Source organism: Ambystoma mexicanum, chromosome 9 (genome assembly GCF_040938575.1).
Source record: "Ambystoma mexicanum isolate Mex_15411 chromosome 9, UKY_AmexF1_1, whole genome shotgun sequence".
Lineage (NCBI taxonomy): Eukaryota > Metazoa > Chordata > Amphibia > Caudata > Ambystomatidae > Ambystoma > Ambystoma mexicanum.
In genome coordinates this window covers 1282224237-1282247940 of record NC_090931.1, presented here as the reverse complement: position 1 = coordinate 1282247940, position 23704 = coordinate 1282224237, and the positions used below count along the sequence as shown (strand labels likewise).

Genomic DNA, 23704 nt, shown 5'->3' with positions numbered 1-23704 from the left:
AGGCGGGAGGGTTCGCATGTGAATCCATGCCAGACCCATGCTGGAGAACAACAGTTACAGGTAAGTAACTTGTTCCTTCTCCAGCATGGGGTCTGGCATGGATTCACATGCTCATGAATAAAGAATACATAGCAGTACACACATGCACAACCACGGGAGGTGGCAAAGGCTCAACATTAAGCATCTTACCTCCTCACCAGGCTCACCTCAGGCGAACAGGTTGCGCAGCACTGCTTGGCCGACCCTGGACTCCTCCCTGGAATCCCGGTCGACGCAGTAGAATTTCGTGAAGGTGTGCGTCGACCTCCACGTAGCAGCCCTGCATATGTCCAGCAGGGGCACACCAGATAGGAACGCCGTGGTAGCTGCGATCGCTCTGGTGGAATGGGCTCTCGGACGGCCAGGCAGCGGTCGGTTTGCCAACCGGTGACAGTACATGATACAGCCGGAGAGCCATCTGGAGATGGAAGCCTTCGAGAGAGCCTTCCCCTGATTGACAGGTCCAAAGTTCACAAAGAGTTGTGACGTCTTCCGAAAACCTTTCGTGCGGTCCACGTGGAACTTCAGCGCTCTAGCTACATCCAGCGAGTGCAAAGTCCTCTCAGCCGGCGACGAAGGCGACGGGAAGAACACAGGTAACACCAAGGGTTCGTTGAGATGGAAGTCCGACGGTACCTTGGGCATGAAGGAGGGGTGCGTCCTGAGCACTACCCTCGTGTCGTGGAAAGTCAAGTACGGGGCCTTGCAGGAAAGGGCCTGGATCTCTCCCACTCGTCGTGCGGAGGTGATGGCCACGAGAAAAGCTGTTTTCCACGATAGAAACTTCAACGGGGCCGAGTGCAGAGGCTCGAACGGAGGTCCCATGAGCTTGGTCAGCACCACGTTGAGCTCCCACGTCGGGGCCGGAGCCTTCACCGGCGGGAACGATCTGAACAGTCCCTTCTGAACTCTTTCACCAGACGATGAGACCACAAGGACGTCCGGCCCGTGGTTCTGGTGTATCGGGAGATCGCAGCAAGATGAATCTTGATGGACGCGTGTGCCAGACCAGCTTTGGCCAGCGTCAGCAGGTACGGCAGTACTTGGGGAGCCGTAATCCGTAGAGGGTTAATCTTCTGTGCGTGGCACCAGACAGAGAACCTCTTCCATTTGTGTCCGTAGCATTTAAGAGTCGAGGACGCCCTGGCCTTTGCAAGAACCTCTCTGCAATCAGCCGGTATGTCGTATCCTCCAAACTCTAGCGCTGCAGGAGCCAGGCCTGCAAGTTCAGCGACTTCGGGTCGTGGTGGAGGATGGCGCCTCCTTCCCTGGAGAGTAGATCCGCGTCCGCCGGCAGCTTGATTGGCGGGGACGCTGACAAGTCCAGAAGGTCCGGGAACCATATCTGCCTCGGCCACGCAGGTGCGACGAGGATCATCCTGCACCGTGACCTCTTGAGCTGGTTGACGAGCCGGATTAGCAGAGGCAAGGGAGGGAACGCGTAGAGGAACAGGCCCTCCCAGGGGAACGAGAAAGCATCGCCCATGCTCCTCGTCTGGGGAAACCTGCTGGCGAACCTCCGGCACTTGGTGTTCGTCGCCGTCGCGAACAGGTCGATCTGGGGTGTGCCCCACCGTCGGAAGAGGCGATCCACCAGATCCTGCCGTAGTTCCCACTCGTGGCACGAGCGCAGCTCCCTGCTGAGTGAGTCGGCGATGGTGTTTTTTATCCCTGCCAGATGAAACGGCACCAGAAGAATCCCTTGGGCGACGGCCCAATGCCACAGGTCCTGCGCCTCCTTGGACAGCGCTGGGGACCTGGTTCCGCCCTGTTTCCTGATGTAAAACATGGTGGTGGTGTTGTCGGTGAAGATCCTCACCACCTTGCCCTTGAGGGACGGAAGGAAGGACCTGAGGGCCCAAAACACTGCACGGAGCTCCAGGACGTTGATATGCAGGGACTTCTCCGTCGGGAGCCAGAGTCCCCTTGCGTGCAGATTTTCGGTGTGCGCTCCCCACCCTTCTAGGGAGGCATCCGTGGTCACAGTCACCTGGTGGGCTGGGGTCTGGAAGTCCATGCCCGCCGTCAGATGCGCGCGGGTGCCCCACCACCGTATCGCTCGTCGGAAACTCTCGTCGAGCTTGATCCTTTCCTCGAAGCTGCCCGTCGTCTGGATCCAGCGCGCATCCAGGAATTCTTGCAACGGGCGCATCCGGAGCCTGCACATGGGAATGAGGTAGATGCAGGAAGACATCATCCCGAGGAGGGACTTGATGGACCTCACTTTGGCCGCGTCGGCCACCAACATCCGTTGCACCTTGCCCAAGATGGTCCTGGTCCTCTCCTCCGACGGGGAGGCCAGAAGGGACACTGTGTCGAGCCTCGCTCCCAGAAACAGTGCGACTTGCGCGGGCACCAGGTGGGATTTGGCGTAGTTCACGGAGAATCCCAGGTCCGTGAGGAGTTGGATGGTCCTTGCCGTGTGGACCACGGCGAGCTCCCTCGTCTTGGCGAGGATGAGCCAGTCGTCCAGGTAGGGGTAGACGTGAATCCCCTCGCGGCGCAGCTGCGCCGCCACCGGTGCGAGGCACTTGGTGAAAACCCTGGGTGCCGACCGTAGTCCGAAGGGAAGGGCTTTGAACTGGTAATGACGCCCTTGGACCACGAATCTGAGGAATTTTCGGTGCCCCTTTAGGATGGGAATGTGGAAGTAGGCATCCTCCAAATCCAACGACGATAGGAAGTCTCCTTCCTCCAGCTGACCCAGGACGTGCTGGAGGGTGACCATCCGGAACTTCTGCGCCTTGATGAACTTGTTCAGACGTCGCAGGTCCAGAATGGGGCGCCATCCTCCCGTCTTCTTCTTCACGAGGAAGTATCGCGAGTAGACTCCGGAGCCCCGAAGCCTCTTTGGGACGAGTTCGATGGCGCCCTTTCTGAGCATCGCCTTTACCTCCAGGAGAAGTTGAGGGACGTGAAGTTCTTTCCTGGCCACGGGGGGGACGCGCGGGCACCTTTTTTGAAATTCGAGCGCGTGGCCCCGGGCCAGGGCGTCCAGCACCCAACGGTCGGTGGAGATGGACTCCCACACGCTGACGAAGCCTGCCAGCCGGCCTCCCACCGGGGTGCTTCGGTGGGGGCCCGACCCCACGGCCGGTTCAATCCTGCTTGGACGCGGCCTTGCCGCCTTGACCTCCTTGGCGACGACGGCGGGGTCCGCTAGACTTGCCTCGTCCTCTGTAGGCCTCTTGCGACGACGAGCGGGCCGCTTGACGGTAGGAAGCGAAACCGCCGCCGGAACCTTTGGAGGCGCCCTTGCCTCCGCCGCTCCGAAAGGGCGTCCGTCGTTGCTGCAGTACCCCAAGGGCCCGGGCCGTCTCAGTATCCGCCTTGATGGCCTGAAGGGAATCGTCCACTGTCTTCCCAAACAGGTTGTTCCCGTCGAAGGGCATGTCCAGGACTCTGGTCTGGACGTCCTGCCGAAAGTCCGTAGCTTTGAGCCATCCACGACGTCGAAGGCAAACGCCGTTGCCCAGCTGGCGGAACCCAGTGTCGGCGATGTCCGTCGCCACGGTGATGGCGTGGTCCGAAGCCACCTCACCTTCCTGCAGGATCTCAAGGGCCTCCGCCCTCTTGTTGTCCGGCAGAAAATCCAGCAGGGGAGCTATCTTGTACCAGAGTTCCCTGTCGTAGGGGCCACGATAGCCAAGGCGTTGGCCGCTTTAATCGTCATCGCTGCCGACGAGATGACTCTACGTCCCATAGCATCCAATTTCTTTCCCTCGCCGTCCGGCGGGGAAGTCGACGTGGAGGCCGCACCCCCCCCCGCTTTCTTCCTGGCTGCCGCGGAGACGACGGAGTCCGGGGTAGGCTGCGCCCGGAGGCATAGGGGGGCCGTGTCCGGGACCCGGTACTTTTTCTCGTACCGGTCTCTTCTCGCTGGCGTCGTGGAAGGGTTCTTGAGGAGGGAAAGGCCCTCATCCCAAATGTCGTCCAACAGAGGCACTGCGAGGACCGTCTTCCTCTTGGCCTCGCGCCGCTGGTAAAGGAAGCCTTCCTTTTTCTTCTCCTCAGGGCAGAGTTGGAAAAGCTCGGATGCCCTGGCGATCATTGAGTGGAACGATCCAATCTCGTCGGGCGGAGAAGCCCTGGTGGGAGGCGACGACGGAAAATCCTCGTCGTATGCCTCGTCGTCCGTACCCGTCGCTGCCGTGTCAGTCCCCGTATCATCCCCTCGGGTGGACGGGGAGGAGTGCTGGACGGGGCGCGACGGTTGAAAAGGAGGTGGTGGATGGATCCTTCTTTTCTTGGTAGGGGGAACACCAGAAGGTCCCGGTTCTGGATCCCCCGACGGGAGAGGTTCCTCCGTCGGTAACGGTAGACTCGTCCTTATCTCGGAGCATAAGGACTGTATAGCCAACAAAATGGCCGCCGAGTTGTCTTGCGGCGCTGGCAGAGGGGAATCCGACGGGCGAGCAGGGGCCCCGTCGGTATCCTCGACGATGTCGTCGTCACCTGCGTCGGGGTCCATTCCGACGGGCTGGCCTTCTTCCACGCCTAGGCCATGGCTTAAGACCTCGATCAGTTCCTCTTCTGAGGTTGAGGCCGAATCTACGACGACGCCCTGCCCCCCCTTCTTCTTCCCCACGGAGGGTTTCACGGGGGTCCTATCGATGGGCACAAAGGAAGACTCCCTCCGAGGAGGCAGGGAGATTCTGGGCCCTGAGGTCGCCACCACTGGTGCAGCCACCACAGGCTGAGCCAGGGCCGCCGCGACCGTTTCGATAGAGGGCTTGGTCGGATGGATCAAGGCCTTCACCACCTTAGGTGCGCTCACCGCCTTATCCTTGAGGGAGGGGGCACTGCCACGCTCCTCCTCTGCCTTAGAGCTCGACCGGGGCCTCTCCAGGAGCTTCGCCGGGTGCTCGGCCTTCCTCTTACCCGACCCAGAGCATTGGCTCGTGGTTGATGGTGCCGGGGAGGGTGCGCCCTGCCTGGCGCCCGTAGAGCCCGACCGTTCGGCGCTCCCGGTGCCAGCGGACTCGCGGTGCTTGGCCTTATGTTGGGCCCCCGTCGCCGGGGCGCCCTCAAAGGTCTTAGAAGACCGCTCGGATTTCTTCTTCTTCTCGCCAGACGGGCTCTTACCCTCCAGCCAGTTGGCGAGACGTTGATGGCGGTCCTTCATGGTCCGTTCCGACATGTTGCCGCAAAACGCACAGTCCTTCTCCACGTGCGTCTTGTCCTCGTGAAGGCAGTAAAGGCAGAAAGAGTGTTCGTCCTCCTTGAAGACGTTCTGCAGCTGGCATCCAGGGCAGACCCTGAACAGCTTTCCGGGCGTCGAGCTTCCCTTCTCCTGGGCCATCTCCGAGATCGGGCCTGAGGAGCTTCTGGAGTCCTCCGAAGTGTAGCTCGACGAAATCTTCACCCTTGAGGGGCACAGATGAATCCGACACAGGTCCCCGCAGATCGGATGTAGGATCGGTGGAGCTTGAGGCTCTTTTGACCGAAAGAATCGAAGTTTTTTGTGAAAAAGCGCGAAAAATAGCACTAACGCTCGAGAGCAATAGCACGAGGATCCCAACACATGAGCGTGCGGTAAAAATCTGAAGATGGCTGCCGGAGGAGGTGCTTAGGTAGAGGGCAGTCATTGGCTGTGGTCAGTATGACGCAGAGACCAGTGATTGGTTATTACTACGAAAGACAGATCAGAAACGAAACTGATACTGGTTTTTTCTTTACCGAGGATTCCCAGCCTGACGACGGGGAATATTCATGAGCATGTGAATCCATGCCAGACCCCATGCTGGAGAAACTAATAAACAGTATACTACACCCCACTTAAACTGACCAGATTTAATCGGAATCAGGTACACACCTGCCCCAGATGCCGCTCTCAGAGCGCAGATCATATGCATATGTTCTGGTCCAGTACCACACTAAACACATTTAAGGGGCTGGGGGAGATCCTCAGTGCTCTTTCCTACATAGTCTGACTGACATTGACCCAGACCCGATTGGTGTTTTGTTCGGGGTGTGGAAGGGTGATGAAATGAGGAGAATGGGTAAATTTGTGAACGTTAAACTCACCTCTCCCATCACCTTTACAATGTGGCTGAAATCACTCACATGGACGCAAACCTGCGAAAAGGAATATATCAAATCTCTCCCGGCGCACTCACGCCCCAAAAAGGTATGGTCTGCCTTCTGCAGCTACCTCAATAAACAGGCCGAAGAGGAACCTGACCTACCCATTTCTCCGGCAGTGCAAGATTAACCTGAACCCACGTGCCACAAAACTGGCCCGTATTCTGTACTCACATGAACTGTCCGCTAATATATAATGTAATGTATTCGTGTGATTGCTCGTGCCAAGCTTATTGTGTGTAACTTCTACTTTCTGTCTGCTTATAAAAAATAAAGGTTTAAAAAAATAAAAGGAAAGTATTTACAGTGGAGACAGTATATGCACCCAATTTGGGACAGGAAAGCTTTTTGATGGCAACAATAGAGATTAGAAAATACACAGAGGGTCAAGTAATACTGACAGGGGATTTTAATTTAATATGGGAAGGGGGAATTGATACTAGTCGCGCAGAACTGACAGCACGGGGCACACCATCACAACAGCTTAAAGACAAATGTTCACATTTAGGGGTAGTAGAGGTGTGGTGGGCTAACAGAGGAAGGGAACCAGGGTTTACGTTTTATTCGCACATACACAAAACCCAGTCACAAACAGATTACATATGGGTATCCGCTAAACATGCGGGTCACATTCAAGAAGTCTCGATGAGATCGTTAGCACTATTGGACCATGCACCGCTTGGGGTGATATTGACCATGGCAACTCGAAATAGAGGGTTGTGGAATTGGGTTCTACCGGAATGGATCCTTGCGGATAGTCTTTTCGGGGGAAATAGAAAAACGCATGCAAGCCTACTTTAGGGAAAACTCAATGGGGGATACCTCCCCGGGTATATGGTGGGATGCCTTTAAAGCGGTAGTCAGATGGGAACTAGGCTGTCTAGGTGGCTAGAAGATGATTTAGGGATTCAACTTAAGAATATAATGCTAAAAATAAGCAATTACCCTATGAGGGAAACAATGAAAACATAGAATAATTAGAGGACAATTAGACCTATCAAGGGCAAAAAAGGCAGAGAGGACCTTACTTAAAACTAAATAACATTCTGTTCAGGGGGAATAGGGCAGGAAAGTTATTAGCATGGCAATTAAGGCAAAGAAAGGCCACCCAAACGATATTGAAGATTAAGAAATAGGAAGGTGAGGAAGTTATTGACACGGAAGGGATAAGATGCTTTGAAAAATTGTATGAAGCGTTATATTCTTCTAAAAAGCTACAGGAAGGTCCATTAAATACATACTTAGCTGGAATATCTCTCCCAAAACTATCAGGAACAGATAGGGAGGAGCTTGAAGAGTATATTACACAAGAAGTGATCGCAGCAATAGAGACTCCCATCGAAAAAGGCCCCGGGACCAGATGGTTTTACAGCCATTACAGAAATTGGGCAAATTCTGCCCCCCCATTTGACGTGCTTATATAACTCCTTTGAAAAAAGCGGCCATGTCACAGCGTCAATTGATGAAGCTAAACTGGTGGTATTTCTGAAACCGTGCAAAGACCCGGCATGGTGTGTGTCTTGTATACCAACAGCGCTAACTAACTGACGCAAAAATGTACACCAAGATAGTAGCCACAATAATGGAGGTCAGACTTCATACGTTAATAGGGCCCGATCAAGCAGGGGTTCTTACCTTTGATAATTTAAGAAGGGTTTGCCACAAAAGAGACAGTGGAGCGGCGGGGTATCCCTGTGCTACTCCTCGCATTAGATGCTGAAAAAGAATTTGATCTGGTGGAGTGGCCCTTTATCAAAATGCATAAAATGGGGTTCAGCGAGAGTTTTCTGCAGAGGATACAGGCAAACTATCAAACCCCAACCTTACGGCTATACATTAAAGGACAATTGTCACACCAGTTACGCTAAGAGAGGGGTAACAGACAGGGATGTCCCTTGTCCCCCCACTGCTTCATGCATTATCTAGAACCTTTCTTGCAACATATAAGAGAAGCGCTGGGTGTGAAGGGGATCCAATTTGGAAAAACTGACAAAATAATGGCATTTGCCAATGACATGCTGGTCATATCAGACCCAGGCGAATCTCTGAAAGGAAATACTTCACCTCACACTAGCAAAAAAATAACAGCAGAAATCTGTGGATTCACCCAATTCTCATGAGCAGAAGAAAAAAATCAAGTACCTAGGGGTTTTTATAACAAAATCTATGACAACGCTGTATGAAGCAAACTATCCTCAGCTGTTGGATACCTTCAGAAGGGACTTTCATAAGTGGAACCCCTTACACAGATCATGGATGGAGCGCATGGCCTTGATAAAAATGGTGACCTTATCATGGTTCCTTTACTACTTTCAGGCTTTACCAGTAGCAATTCCCATGAGTTTTCAAATCACTGAATTATTCACCTTTGTTCGGCAGAATGAAAGACCTCTGGTGGCCTTGCAGATGTTGATGGCACCGAAGAATAGAGGGATGGCCTTCTGGATTTTAGAACCTATTACTGGGCGGCACAGTTGAGAATATTGAAAACATGTTTGGCAGGAGATGATGGCAAACACTGGTTCGCTATGAACAGGGCAGTGGTGGGTGCTCCATTAGCCGAGGTTCTCTGGTTACCTAGAGCCAATCGCCATTTGAGTATGAAGGCATCATGAATAACGGCACTGGTGAGCGATGTATGGGATGAAATGGTGAAACAAACACATCACAATGATTCTGGGGCCTTTTACACCAATATTTGGAAATCCTCCGTTTACACCAGAGGATGGAGACTGAAGCTTTTGTAAAATGGAAGGAGGGGCGCTGTACAAGACTCAAAGATCTCACATTAGGACAAGAAATTAAAACTTTTGAACAATGCAAACAATTCTTTACACTCTTGGAAAAGGACCAACTTCGTTACCAGCTCTGGCTCCTGTAACCCCCAAATAAACCTGAAGCGGGTAGACAGCTAACCGCATTTGAGAAATATATTACATCACATACAGGGGACACCCACTTGATCTCAATGTTTTACACTTTGTTTAGTGAAGAGGGCCCTCGGGAGAGGTGACTGTACATGGCCAAATGGGAAGGTACTTTGGAACGTCCAATACCAGAGGAGTAATGGGAGTCACGCTGGGTTATCTTGAAACTAACACGGTCTATCCAACTAAGGGAACTGTTTTAAAATTCTCACACAATGGCACTATACCCCAGAGAGACTTCATATGATTTGCATAGGGACTCCATCGGGCCAGGTTAACAGGATCATGTGGGAAGTTTAAGGGGGGTGGGGGTGAATATACCAATAGGGGCAGGCGAATGCTTACTGGGCCTTTGGTAAAAAAATAAATATGAGTTTACGAGAAAGGTCATAAAAAGGCATTCGTAGTTTTGACGTTGACGGCCCAACTTGTGATCGCACAGAAGGAGGTGGCACCAACCTACCATGAGTGGCTATACACATTTTGGCAAATATTAGCCATGGAATGGGCGACCTACAATTTATAAGGGGAAGATCGCAAGTTTTGGTCAGACTGGGGCACATTTCTGGACTATTTGAGGGATGACTATAGAATTTATCTATGCCCACAAACTATTGGGATTTTGGACATTGCCTAAGGCCCCAAGACTGCATGAAACCTATGATGAACGCTTTACTGAAGTCTTGTTTTATTATTAAAGGCACTGCTGGTCGTGGGGAAGGGGGGGCAGGGGGCTGATAGAAGGGGTGGGGATTGTTTTGTAACCTTAAGAAATGCCAGTAAAAATAATTTAAAAAAAATATTTAAAAAAAATAACATGAGCCTGTTGTGGTCTGTGTCCGACTCATGATGCCTTCACAAAATACATAGATTAAGACCAATGAACATTTGACATTTTTAAGCACAGGTAGGCGGTATGGCCAGCTGTGCTCGGGATGTGACCAGGATGGGTGCAGTGCTAGAGTGGAGGCAGAGGAAGTGGCAGGTTAGAGGCGAGGGAAAATATTAGCTAGCAGGCAGATGAGAATATAAAATGCCATATAGCATGATAAGTTAATAGGGCAACACTGAGGCGAGGTGGTAGGCTTTTAGTTTGGTTTTAAATGAAGCGAGAGGGGAGGCCACCAGGGGGCGCAGGCAGGATGGTCGCCTGAGCTTCGAGCTCCGTACCCAGCCCTGGGTGAGTGACGGTGCTAGCACGGAACGGGGGTCCCACGAGCTGCGAGACCCCCACCATACACTGCAGGAACCTGTGGCCCCCCGCTGCATCCAACTCCGGTGACGATCCGACACCCCTGGGCCGAGTTCTACGGGCTGGAAGTTCCTGCGGCCCCCTCCCCCACGGCTCGGCGCGGCGCAGTGAAGGAGGCCGCAGCTCCCGCGCACACGCAGCCACTCCGGGAGTAAGGAAGCCGAGGGTGAGAAGCAGGCAGCGCTACACGGAGGAAGACCCCGAGGCCGTACACCCGCAGCGCATCAGGGCTTCCCGCCCCGGCCCTCGATACTGGGCACGGATCGGGCAGAGTGCGAACGACGCGGCCCAACGCAGAAGAGGCATGAATCAGAGAAGGCCAACAGCCCACGGAACGGCAAAGTCGCCGGGGGGCTGATGGGGGAGTGCACCCCCCCGACCCCCCCCCCCATTTCCCTCATCGTGACGGGCCGCGACCCGGCGTGATCCCAGAAACCCGGAGCCAGGTGAAGAGAGACGAGGGTGCGCCCGGAATCATAGAGGCCCACAGAGCAGCGACATCGCCGGAGGGCTGACGCGGGAGCGCGCCCCCCCCAATACGCACCCCACGGTCTGTGATCCAGAGCCCCCGAGCCACAAAATCCCGGGATCACCACAGGGGTAACTAACAGATCCAGACAAGCCAGACACGTACAAAGAAAACGCGCTACCCCGCCACTCCGCCATTAGCAGGTGGCCAAAACAAACCTCCCATGAGCTGGAAAGAAAACCTGTCGAAATACCAATTTGTGGCCAGCGAGAACATCATGGCGACCGGGTGCCCCTCCACCCTGCCCCCAGACTTGGGCGCTATCCAGAACAATATCCAAACGATTCTGGAGGAGATCCGCGGGATAAGGACGGACATGGGTGCCAAATTGGCAGACCTCCCGACTAAAGTCACCACCTTGGAAGACAGAATGGAGGGAGTCGAAAACAATCAGCTCTCCACAACCCTCCATGAGACCCAAATGGAGATCAGATTCCGGGACATGGAGAGACGCGAAGAAGAACTCGACTCAAGGTGGACGATATGGAAAACAGGGAGAGAAGAAATAACCTGCGTATTTTTGGTTTAGTGGAGGCCGAGGGAGAAACCATACAAGGCCTTGAGGGCAAAGTACATGACATTGTAAGGATTGTCTTGGGAGCAGACGCCGAAGGTGCGATTAAGTTTGACAGGGTCCATTGGGCAGGAGGAGGGGGCAGAGGCCCGCGTTTGGTCCTGGCCCGGCTGCACTATTACAAGGACAAAGCCAAAATTCTGGAGAAAGCGAGGAACCTTGGCAATATTCAATACGGTGACTCCAGGGTGTCCATCTTTCAGGACCTATCGGCTCTCACCCCGTCTATGAGAAGGAAATGTGGAAATCTCACAAGATGGCTTCAGGGAAACGGGGTCCGATACCGCTGGGGCCACCCCTTCTGTTTGGAATTTGAGTGGCTGGGGAGAAACATTGCTTGGTGCCTGAGGAAGACATTCAAAGGGCCACGGACGACCTGGTTGGCGACCAGGCGGGCCACTCAAATGGCCAGGAAGGAGGAGCCCGAGACCCCCCCCCCCCGAGGGGCCCCGACAGACTGGGACAGCTTAGTAGCAAATCTAAAGTCAAGGGGGCTCGGAAATTTCGGAAAACCAGGCACCCGTCAACGACCTCAGAGGACCACCCAAAGCCATAACAGCATCGCCCTTCCGGAGATCGAGGAAAGCCTACAATGAGCATCAGTTCCAGGACCTGGCAGTAAGGGGTCCTAGGGCCCGGAGGGGCCACACCTGTGTGCCGCGTTATCGAGGCACGCGGCCTGCTGCCTTGGTGGGCGGGCAGAACTTTGTTAAATGTTGGTTGTTTTGTTGTGGTGACCCACGTAGAAAGTCTGCGTTTGGTGTTTACAGGCTGAGGCCGGGGTTCAGGGTTCCAGAATTCCACCTCGGTCATTTGCACCGAGGATTGGGGGGGGGGGGGTTGACTTAAAATCAATGTAAGATTTGAGATTCCCTAATACAAAAAATCCCAGGGCTGTGGTTAGAGTCCTTGGTGGTTCGTTGACGAACGCCTTACATTACAAGGTAAGGGGGGGTGGCGGGAGGGGGCAAAGGGGGAGGCTTGGGCTTGGGGGTGGAATGACCAGCGAAAGAGGTAGGGAGGAAGGGGGGGGGACCATTTCAAATCACAGATACTTGCTTGGCTGCGGGCTCTGAAACACAGGTGTTACGAGGGGTTCAAGTTGCACAACCTAAAAGGCGATAATGATTGAAGGAAGGATAGGCACGCTGAACGTCAAGGGTCTTAACTCCCAAAATAAGAGGTCCCTCACAAGCAATATGTTCCGAAAACAACATCTGACAGTCCTCTTCCTACAGGAAACGCATTACAAACGGGGAAGGGAATCCAGAATTAAGGGGAAGGATATTGGTTCCAACTACTGGGCCTCAAATGCGAACTCCAAGAAAAAGGCGGTAGGTATTCTCCTGGGAAGAGCGTTCCACCTCATGGGGGTGGAAACCAAGAGGTTTTGGGAGCCGATTCTTGGGCGTCAAGGGGTTCTGCGAGGGACAACGCATCACTCTGGCCACCTTATACGCGCCCAATTCGGGTCAAGTGCAGTTCCTCACTCGGATCTTTAGTGTCAAGGATGAATGGGCAGAAGGGGCCATGATACTAGGCGGGGATTTCAACCTGATAGCTGACCCCCCGTCTGGACTGGTGGTCTGCCAAGGGAGATGTGCCCAAGGGGATCTCCAAGGATAATCTGCCCCTGCAGGCCCTCCTGAGGGACCATTACTGGGTGGACGTCTGGCGCAAGGCATACCCGGGTCAGGGAGGTTACACCTTTTTCTCTCCCCCACATTGTACCTACACTAGAATTGATCTCATGCTAATCTCCGAAGAGGGCGGCGGGGTGGTTCAACGGCAGAGGGTGGAGGCCATAACGTGGTCGGATCACAAACTACTTGTGGCTGACTGGTCACTGCCTGTTGCCCCAAGATCCACCCGTTGGTGGTGCAACGGCACGCTTCTTAGGGACCCCGCGTTTCGGGACTTTATGAAACAAGAAATGTCGGCTTACTTTGAGACAAATGACAATGGTGAGACCGACATGTCCACAGTATGGGAAGCCGGAAAAGCCACTTTTAGGGGTCTCCTCATAGCAGAGGGCTTGAGGCGTAAACGGGAAAGGGGCCCGATTGAGGGCAAGCTCCGGGCAGACTTGGGGGTCTTGCGAGCCAGACTGGGCGCTCCCGGGATAGACAGACGCACTTCTGGAGGAGACGCAGGGCAAAAGACAAGAGCTACACACGGTTCTTATAGGGGAGGTTATTAAGAAAATGCGGTACACCAAGCAAAGATACTATGAACGGGGAGACAGGGTGGGAACTCTTTTGGCACAATGATCCCGGGGCTGCAGGGTGGAAAGGGGGGTTGCCCAGCTTAGCGATGGAGAAGGTAGGACTCACAGGGGCCGGGAGGGAATAGCGGACTGCTTTGCTGACTATTACAGCAAACTTTACTCCAGGCAAGCAGGGGAATCACTGGAAGATATCTCAGCCTATTTGGCGGAGCACCCCATCCCCAAGCTATCCGACGAAGACCTAGAGGCCCTTGAGGGGGAGATTTCAGAGGAAGAGGTGGAGAGCGCCATTAAGAGACTGAAGGCAGGAAAGGCACCGGGGGAGGGGGAGCGGCTACACAGCTGATTTCTATAAACAGACCCAATCAATCTTGGTGAAGCCCTTGGCCAAACTGTTCAATCAGAGTAAGAGCCGAAACTCAATTCCACTGACGTTTCTGCAAGCCCTCATCACCGTCGTACCCAAGCCCGGTAAAGACCAGACAGAATGTGGGTCCTATAGACCCATCTCACTCCTTAACTTAGATGCCAAGATTTTTACCAGAATCTTGGCCTCCAGACTTGAGAACTGCCTTCCACGCCTGATACACCCTGACCAAGCGGGATTCGTCCTCAACAGGCAGGGCTCTGACAACATACAGAAGACACTCCATATACTTGCCACAGTGGGGGTCCGGGACGAGGGGGCTCTTTTACTGGCTCTCGATGCGGAAAAAGCCTTCGACAGGGTCAGCTGGGCTTTCATGGGAGAGGTTTTCGCATCTCTGGGGATGGGTCCTAGGTGGCTGGGGTGGATGGCCGCGCTTTACTCTCCCCCCTTGGCTAGAGTGGTGGCAAACGGGACAGAATCGAGAGAGTTCCCTCTCCAACATGGTACAAGGCAGGGATGTCCCCTGTCCCCGCTAATTTACGCACTAGTAATGGAACCATGGGCAATCTCAGTCCGCAATGACGAGGCTATTAGGGGAGTACAGATGGGAGACATGCAATGCAAAATCTGCCTCTTCGCGGACGACGCCCTACTCTACGTCACCAAGCCGTCCCAAACAGTCCCCCGGTTATTACAGGGCCTCTCGCGCTATGGGGAGCTATCGGGTTATAAAGTTAATCTGGATAAGTCAGTGGCATTTATAGGTGGGAACCTGTCAGATCCGGAGATGGCCTATGTGAAAGGGCTCCCCTTTGAACGGAATGAAGAGGGATTCCGTTACTTGGGAGTGCAGATTACCTGTGACCTTGAGGAACTGTACACAGCTAACTTCCCCCGCCCCGCCCTCTGGTCCGCAATCAGAAGAGATGTGGAGAGGTGGGCGGGATTGGGGCTCTCCTGGATGGCGCGCCTTAACCTCATAAAAATGGTTCTCCTCCCAAAGTTTCTATTTTTCTTCCAAATGCTCCCGGTGATAATCCCCAAGACTTTTATAGAAACGAAGCGAGTCCTGCTCAATTTCCTCTGGTCAGGCAAAAAGCATAGGATTTCCTACGAAGTGTTGACTAGGGTTAAGGAAGATGGGGGAGTGCTGTATCCTGACCTGGAAACGTATCACAGAGCTTCTCAGCTGAGGGTTTTGGTCGATCACTTCTCCCCAGATACGAAAAAACAATGGGTTGCCATGGATAACAGGCCCCTTGCCCCGGTCACAATAGAGGAATGGCTCTGGGTCCCAAGTAAAAAGATCCCCAGAAGCTTCCTAAATCATCCAATCCTGAAGGTGCTGTGGTCCCTGTGGGGAGAGGGAGGTTACTATCGGTGGCTCATGACGTGGCCGCCCCCGTTGAGCTGCATTTGGGCCCCTCCCTTCTAGGCCAAAATAGCAGAACCAGCGGCGTATCAGTCGTGGTTTGAGGCAGGCCTTAGTAGGACCGGCCATCTGTGGGTGAAGGGTTCTTTCCTGCCCTTAAGTGATCTCGAGGAGGCTCTGGGAATTGGCACCCTGTCCCCCTTTCGCTACCTCCAGCTTAAGGGTGTCCTCACCGAGCCATCCTGGGGCACACCCTCAGGAGGGATCTCACAGAGTTCGAAAAGCTACTCCTGTCTGCGAGGGGTTCCAAGGGGATAATATCTCGCCTGTGCAAACTCTTCCTGTTCTCTGTCCCCAGGGATCCTCCACCGGCACGCACACAGTGGGGTAGGGACCTAGGAGAGGAGATTGATGATGAAAGATGGGCGGAGATGTGCAGGCGGGCCAACCGATCCACGGCCTCCCTCCAATATTGCCATCAAGCCCTCAAGATACTACACTGATGGCACTACCCCCCACAGAGGATTGCTAGGATAAAACCAGGATATGACCCACACTGTTGGAAATGTAGGACAGAGGGGGGGGGGGGGGGACTATATCCACATGTGGTGGGGATGCCCAGTGGTCCAAAACTATTGGGAAAAGGTACTTGCCTGGACCAAAGGGGTGGACGGGGTTGAGCGGTCTCCCTGCCCTTGGCTCCTCCTCTTTGGAATCGACGTTGGGGCGGGTCAGGAGGGCACTCAAGACCATATGCTCCAAATCATGTTGGTGGCAGCCAGATGCTGCCTTGCACAAGAATGGAAACACCTGGAAATGCCAGGGGAAAAAACGTGGGTGACCAAGGTGCGGGCCATATATGACATGGAGTTTCTCACACACCTACTCGACGAGTCCAAGTCCAACATCGAGGAAATCTGGCTCCCCTTTTTTGACAAATATGGCCGACCAACTTAACGCCCCGCGCCTGGGCCCGGGGTCTTCCCCCGGGGGCGCTGGACCATTGCACACCGACCTGATTGCGGACTTCTTCCAGTTGGACCCATGACCTCGGCGCGCCAAGTGCACTGTGTAACGATACTACTGTCTGAGGAAAGTCCATCAAACAAGCAACAAGCAGCTAACGAGAACTTGAACTGTAGGGAGGTCAGGGGGGAGGTGGGGTGTTACGATTGGTTGTTTGTTAACTTATGCTTACACATGCTATGTAATGTCGTACTACATATACAAAACTTAATAAAAATTGATTTAAAAAAAAAATGAAGCGAGAGGAAGCAGAGGGTGAGCAAGGAGCCGCAAGGGTAGTCGACGAGGTAGAGCAGAGATTATGATAAGGCTTGTAGAGTTGGATAGTGGATAGATAGTGGTGCCTTACTGGGGATACATTTATGAACCAGGAGAAGAAATTTTAATTTGGCCCTGTTTTGCATCGTCAGCCATCCAGCCTGGTGATGGTATGAGGAAGTGGGTGTGAAGTGAGGGAGTTTCAGAGAGTTCTGTAGCGTAGTTAATTCTCTTTTCGAGAGGACAGACAGCATAGTGGGGAGAACAAAGGGTATGCTGGTACAGTAGTCCAGTTTAGAAAAGACACGAGTGGTTAAGTGATGCTTGGCGGTTTTGAAATGTAGAGGTGCCCGATTGCCCGAATATTTTGGAGGTTTTGGCGAGCTGCTATTCCAGTTTTGGACATGAAAGTAGAGAAGGGTCATAGATGACGTGTTGGTTTCTAGCCAAAGAAGATTAAGGGAGTGTGCCAGGTGGGAATTGGATAGGCAGAAGAAGAGATGAGAGCTTTTTGCATCGAAGAAGAGCAACTCTGTTCAGGTAGAGTATAACATCAGAGAGTGCCAGGCCATCCAATATTTAATGGCAGAGAGACAGTTGGATATTTTGTTAGAGATCAGAAGAGAGTTCAGGAAAAGATGTGTGTCTCATCTGCCAAGAGTGTGTATGAGAACCCAAAGGAGGAGATTAGTGCCCCAAGAGCAGAGGTGAAAAGAGTAGTGGACCCAGGGGCCTTGTGGAACACCAACAGCTAGAGGAGTGAGTTGAGAGGCGGTGTTGCTCCAGGAGACAGAATTGGCAAGGTGCAAGGTAGGATTCAAGCCAGGCAAGGGCTCAACTGTGAATCCCAGGAAGAAATGGTATTAAAGAGATCAGAGTGATCAACAGTGACAAAGACAGCGAACAAGTCAAGGAAAATTAGGATAGAGGGTAGGTTTGAGTGCTTAGCAGAAGCGTTTAAGTTGGATACATTCATGAGAGCAGCTTCTGTGGAGAGACAGAAGCGTAAACCTGCTTGTAGGGGGTCTCAAGTGTTGTGAATGTCTAAGAAATTGGTAAGACTGTTGGAACACAACCCTTCGAGAGTAGTGCGGAAGGAGAGACACAGGGCGTAAGTTAGCCAGTAGGTTTTGGTCAGGCCCTTGCTTTTTTAGGAGAGTGATGACCATGGCTGTTTTGAAAACAGGGGGAAAGCAAGCACTCAAAGGGCAGGTTGAAGAGTTCAGCAAGGTGAGAGGCCATGAAAGGGGCAATAGGCTTGACCAGCTGAGGAGCAAGAGGGCCTGATGAGGCACAAGACGGGTTAGCCTTCATCAGTAGAGATAACACTTTGTCAGTATTAGTGTGACTAAAGTGGGAGATGGAGACAGAGGATGATGGTAGAGTAGGCAGAGTGTAAAACGTAGGAGGGAGTGTGAGGAAGGTCAGAGGTCACTTGCTTGCCAAAAAGAGCCTGCCTCCTGAAGCAGGCATAGAAAGAATAATGCTTCACAAAGAAGCAAGTAGTAGCCCAAGCAGCAGATCTGAAGTTGTCTGCAATGGGGATACGTTTCTGAAAAGCCCCCGATGCTGCCTTAGCTATGGTAGAATGAGCTTTTAGTCTTCCAGGAACCTAAAGACCAGCAAGTTTGTAAGCTTTTAAAATACAAGATATGATCCATTTGGAGATGGTAGCATTACTTGCATTGCTCTTAGGAGATAGTCCTCCATAAGTGATGAACAGATGTCCGAACTTCCTGAAAGACCTAATTCTTTTCAGGTAGAACGTCAAAGATCTTGAGATTGTACAGAGTCTCCTCTTCTGCTGCTGCTGAGTAATTGTGCTATCTAGCATCGAAGACTGGCAAAACAATCTGCTGATTTCAATGAAAATGAGACAGCATTTTTGTATTGAAAGATGGTCGTTGTCAGTCCAGGACAACATCCTCACTCCAGATGATTGCCCCTGTTAACTATGCTTTACCCACCGGCAGCTTTCAATACCATGACCAGTCAAATTCTTTAAAAACTTTTAGCGGATACTGCTCAGGTCGAGTGTAACTCCCTAGGTTAGTATTACTCATATTTGAGCATACACTGACAAGTTCAGCTTGGCTCTTTGTAGTCCCCAGTAGCTTTAATGGATTCCTTGATGCCTCAAGAGTCGCTCCAGACTCTTGTTCTTTTCAATGTCAATTTCCACTGTGGTGGATTAAATCAGTGGATGAGAATGAGTGGATTAAATATGAACTCAAGATGGAACTACTCTTACTGCACACCACCACCTCCTGTGAAACACAACAAGCCCCCCCCCTACCAACCCAGCTTTTTGCACAATTTGGGAAATCGGATAAAAATATGATTAACCTTAATGCTGATCTAAATTCACAGATTAGTTTTTTTTTTGTAAATCTGCCATCCAAGACCGTCACCTCTTTTTTTTTCTACGCAACCTTTCTAGGAGTTGTAGGATGACAGGTTCATTATAGATTGGATTATGCAAATTACTGTACAGATTGGCAGCACTGCAGTAGGATTGGTTTTCGGGCAGTGCAAATATGTCCCCTCATTTCAATGGCAAATACATTGGCTTCCAGTTGAATAACTGGTTCAGTCTGAACTGTGCGGTCTAGGTTTCGTGTGTCTATAGGGGGATGGCTCTACAATGTCTAGCATTTAAAGGTAATTTCCCAAATTCCCCAGCCCTGGGATGTTGGCGATTTGCTGCACCTCCCCACCTTCTTAACTGTAAAACTAGACAGGACCAATGTCTCTCTGTACAAGAACTACCAGTGGAGACTAGACATGTCCTGGGTCATTGTTTTCCGGAAATCAGTCAAAAACCAGTTCTATTCTGCTAAAACTACTGTTTATTAATAAGAGTTTTTGCATCAGGAGTTGTAATCCATTTCGATGTCCACTGCTATGACTAACCGCAGTTTAGTTTGATCCGTTTAGCGTTCTGATATAAAAACATGAATCAAATCATTATCTTGCCGTTTCTTTGTGAACATGTTGACGTACTTCAAGTCTAGAATGACATTAAGACACCTGGGAGAAGCTTTGATTAAATGAAAAACTACCCAAGAACATTTTCTACCACCTCCCTTCTCTAACACAGTGTGCCATTCATCACTTAAAAGTGTTAGATGACTGGTGCTTAGACTCACTCTGCGGCACAAATCAGGGTGGCGTCACCTGGAACTAAGATGGAGCAATCGGCCACAATATCCAGCACCCATTTTCTGCAATGCAATTCCAAGTGGGAAGGAATAATGTTACCTTTCTCCCCACGGGAGAAGATAATGGTGCTGTCAGGGGAAAGTAAGGTAGCTACTGTAGATCTCCTCTGCCACAATTTAAAGAGATACATATCAGCATTTGAACAATTTCTGCGATGACTCAAATGCAAGGGTCAAGCAGACTCGTAATGTGGTTTGCTTCGTAAAAATTCTTTCTTGGATGGGGGTTTCTCAACAGGACCGTTAAAATTTGTTTTAGTGCTGAAAGGGTTCATTTGCAGAGAATGACAAATCGCCAAGTGTTATGTTAGGTGTATACGGTTAGTCTCAAGTAGGAAAATGGCCTCATGGAAAGAACATTGCTGCAGTCACCTGCTTTACTGAAGGCTTCTTGTATTCCTTCTGGTGGCACAAAGTTGTGACAATCCTGAAACTTTGTTCGACATTGAGCAACCATACCTGGCCATTGGAGCTGTATGATGGAGGCCATATATGCCAAAGCACTGATGGTGCAAACCTTTTTACCCAGCCATTCTCCTGCAGTCCTTGTCAGGAACTCCCAATTGATGAAATTTCATGGAATGGCAGAATTCACATAAATCAATGAAATTCAACATGTAAATGGGATGCAAACAATTCTCAAAAGGCTAATTGGAATGTGAACCCAGGGTTATGGATGTGGTCACATCCCAACACTCAAGCTGCACAATTCAATTCTTTGAAAGTTGTGCAAAGCATTCTCCAGTTCTGAGCTTGTAAGGTCTGGATATCCCACAAGTATAGGAAAATGGAGACTGACCAGAAGTGCATTAGTGATGTGTGAAAAAAATGCAACACAGCACTGCTACTAACAGAGGATTTAAACTCTAGAAACTGCTGCAGTAAGTAAGGTAATTGATAAAGACTCCATTTACCTTCACTTACCTGTCACTATATGCAAGCATGTCTTGGTTGTGCAGCCGCCCAAACCACTCTCTCCCAGCTTTCTCTTCTTGCCATGACCAAAAGGCTGTCTGATTCACAATAGGCATCACTTAAATGCCTCACTAACGGGTCTATGTTAGGACAGGTTGTGTATGCCCCATTTTGTTTCAATACAGTACATAAAATAGAGGCCCATGACTTACCAAAAGCACAGTGTAGAATCTAAAAACAAAAGAAAACATTAATCAGTTTCATTATGCCAGGTATGTACCTGCAAATATAAACTTAGCGAAAGATAAAAAGTCTGATCCACGTATTTAAAACAAACAATGTACTTAAGGTTCTATTAAAATATTTTAAACAAAAGCAACAGTGGTGCTACTCGCCATTATTTCATCCCTAACGGGGCAATAGCTTTGCTATGGTGGATCCAGAAGAGTCTGCGTTGTGCCCGTTTTTTTTTTTTAATGTAAACCACCCCTTGGTGGAGGGTGTACAATTTCAAGCACAACACACTAATTTGTGCGACTGTATAACGGTTTTCCATAAAAAGTCTAAACTGGGGATTTGGTGTTTGCAGTCCGAATGTTTGACTTGTGTTCCGTCATATTAAGTATTCCTTTATCTTAATTTTTAGGAATGCTAGAAGCTTTTAGAGTACAGCTTCTGACCTTGGGGATTTCAGTTTTGGTCTCTCTGTACTTCTCTCCCATATGAAGCAACTGACCATAAGTGGGCCTAACTAAGTTTCCATTTAATGTCTTTGTCTAATTGTACCACATATGATGCAATACATTAAATCCCCTAATTGGTCGTTCACATGTTTAGGCTTCCAGCATCACAGCGATACTCGTCTGGGTTGGACTCTTGTACATTCTCGGAGCACACAATCGTCTGTACCTCAAAGGGGGACCATTGGAATACGTGGTTTGCCTGAATTATACTTTGAGCAGGGTCACTTGTATGGCTATTCATCTGTTCACGTCATTGAACATTTGTAGCATAGGACATTTAACGCCATAGATTTCTGAAGAATGAATGTCATATGTCCACATTCACTTCTAGGAGGTGAGACATAGAATTACATCAGAGGTTAGAGGTTAACATTATATTTAAGAATGTACTAAATAGTCTGGCTTTAATTTGCCCAAAGTAGTGTGCAGGGGACAGGAGTTACCCATCACTTATTTTCCTATACATTCATATTCAGCCCATGTGCCAGGGTTGAGGTTCTCCCCTGCATCTGGACTCCCATTTAATTAGTTAATCACTACTATACTTAAATGTAACATTAGGGTGTGCATACTGCAGCATCTTCGGTATGAAACAATCTTTTGTGCCAGATGAAATTCAGACACTGCCTTAGGTAGAAATGAAGGTCGAACCCTCAGAACAACTTTTTCCTTATAGAAGTTACTAAAAGGTGGCTTGGAAGACAAGGCTTGAAGCACGCTCACCCTGCGAGCCAAGGTGATCACTGTCAAAAAGGCAGTCTTCAATGTCAGCATCATAAGTGGGCACGAATGAAGAGGCTCAAAAGGAGTTTCCATCAAGAGGTTTAGCACTAAATTAAGGTCCCAAACTGGATCAATAAAAATAACTGGTGGGAAGATGTTAGTCAGTCCCTTCAGGAACTGGATGACAATATGGAGTTTTAATTAAGAACCTTGTTCAGGAGACCTCTTGAAAATGGAAAGCGCTGCCAGAAACCCTTTGCAGCAGAAATCTGCAACCCTTGATGGGCTAGATATAGATAGCACAGATGGTGTGTCACAAGTAAATAAAGGTAATTCCCATCTCTACACCAGCTACAAGACTTGTTCCAATGGTATTTCACTTCCAATACATGAGGGCATCTCACCTAGCAAACCTCAAGAGTCCCTTATTTAGGTGGCCAAGAAAAGGGAGGACCTTCTCTTATCCCGACCCGAAAGGCAGATGAGCGGGAAAAGATCACCTGTGTAGGGGAGCCCGGGGTTATGCTCAGGAGAATGCCCAAAAGGTAGACGCAGTATCTTGCCAGAGAAGGAGAGAAGGGCGAAATATCCGAGGCTTTCATGGATTGTATTGCATCTGCCTCCCGTTAGAACTCTCCTGCCCTGATCCAACATCCCCTCCGTACGTAATCAATCCTCTAAGTTCCCAAACCCGGTTATACCCAAAAAGCATAACTCCCAAAATCACTGTTTCACCAGTCTACAGTCGAATACTCCCCATCCTTCTTCCCGTCCCTCTATCATTTTCCACATTCCCAACCTGATCGGACAAAAAAACTACAATTTCCACAATCCCCTTTGTTCATGTCATGAGCCCCGCTTTCAGTTTACCATTTTTCCAATATTAATAACTTTGTTACCCTGATAGTGTCATCATTAGTCCGTTTTCTGTTTACCTGGCATGTCCCAACTCAAGGGTCAGGCAGAGTCAGGTAATTGCTGGCAATAACCACACACACCCGACAGCCCTTTAATTTCCCCACAGGGATAAAAGGTGGAGCAAGAGAGCACACTACGAGCGCGGGAGATAGCACAACGAGATGGCTAACCAAGGGTGTCAGTTCAAGAGAAGGAGAAAGGCGGCTGGAAGCGAGAGGGTGGTGAGGAGAGAAGTGAACTTGCCCTTTCCTTCGCAGACCCGCAGAACCTTCGTGGAGGAGAACCTAAGAACGCAGACAATAGCACAAGTGTCTTCCAGCAGATGTCAACGGTACACGGAGCGCATTAACGACGATAAGCGGGAGTGAGAGAAACGCCTGCTACTGTGTTACCGGCCTTGACTCCAATAAAGCAGAAAACCGAGCGGTTTATCACAGCCGGCAAAGTCAAGTGGAAAACCGATAAGAGCCGGGCTGAGTTGAACGAGGAACGCAAAGTGGCAAGTTTGAACTGTGAAAGAACTGTA

At 50.7% G+C, this 23704-nt stretch overlaps 1 protein-coding gene across 2 annotated transcripts in view; it reads right to left on the bottom strand.

Annotated features, from left to right (window-relative positions):
* HACD2 (3-hydroxyacyl-CoA dehydratase 2) overlaps positions 1-23704 on the bottom strand; it is a 223937-nt gene that overhangs the window by 125582 nt on the left and 74651 nt on the right. Inside the window, exon 4 of one of the 2 annotated variants that reach the window (XM_069616614.1) lies at positions 21007-21025. The exons of the other annotated variant lie outside the window; for it this stretch is intronic. Coding sequence (XP_069472715.1) covers positions 21007-21025 — 19 coding nt within the window. The remainder of the gene's footprint in view (positions 1-21006; positions 21026-23704) is intronic. 2 annotated transcript variants of the gene reach the window in all.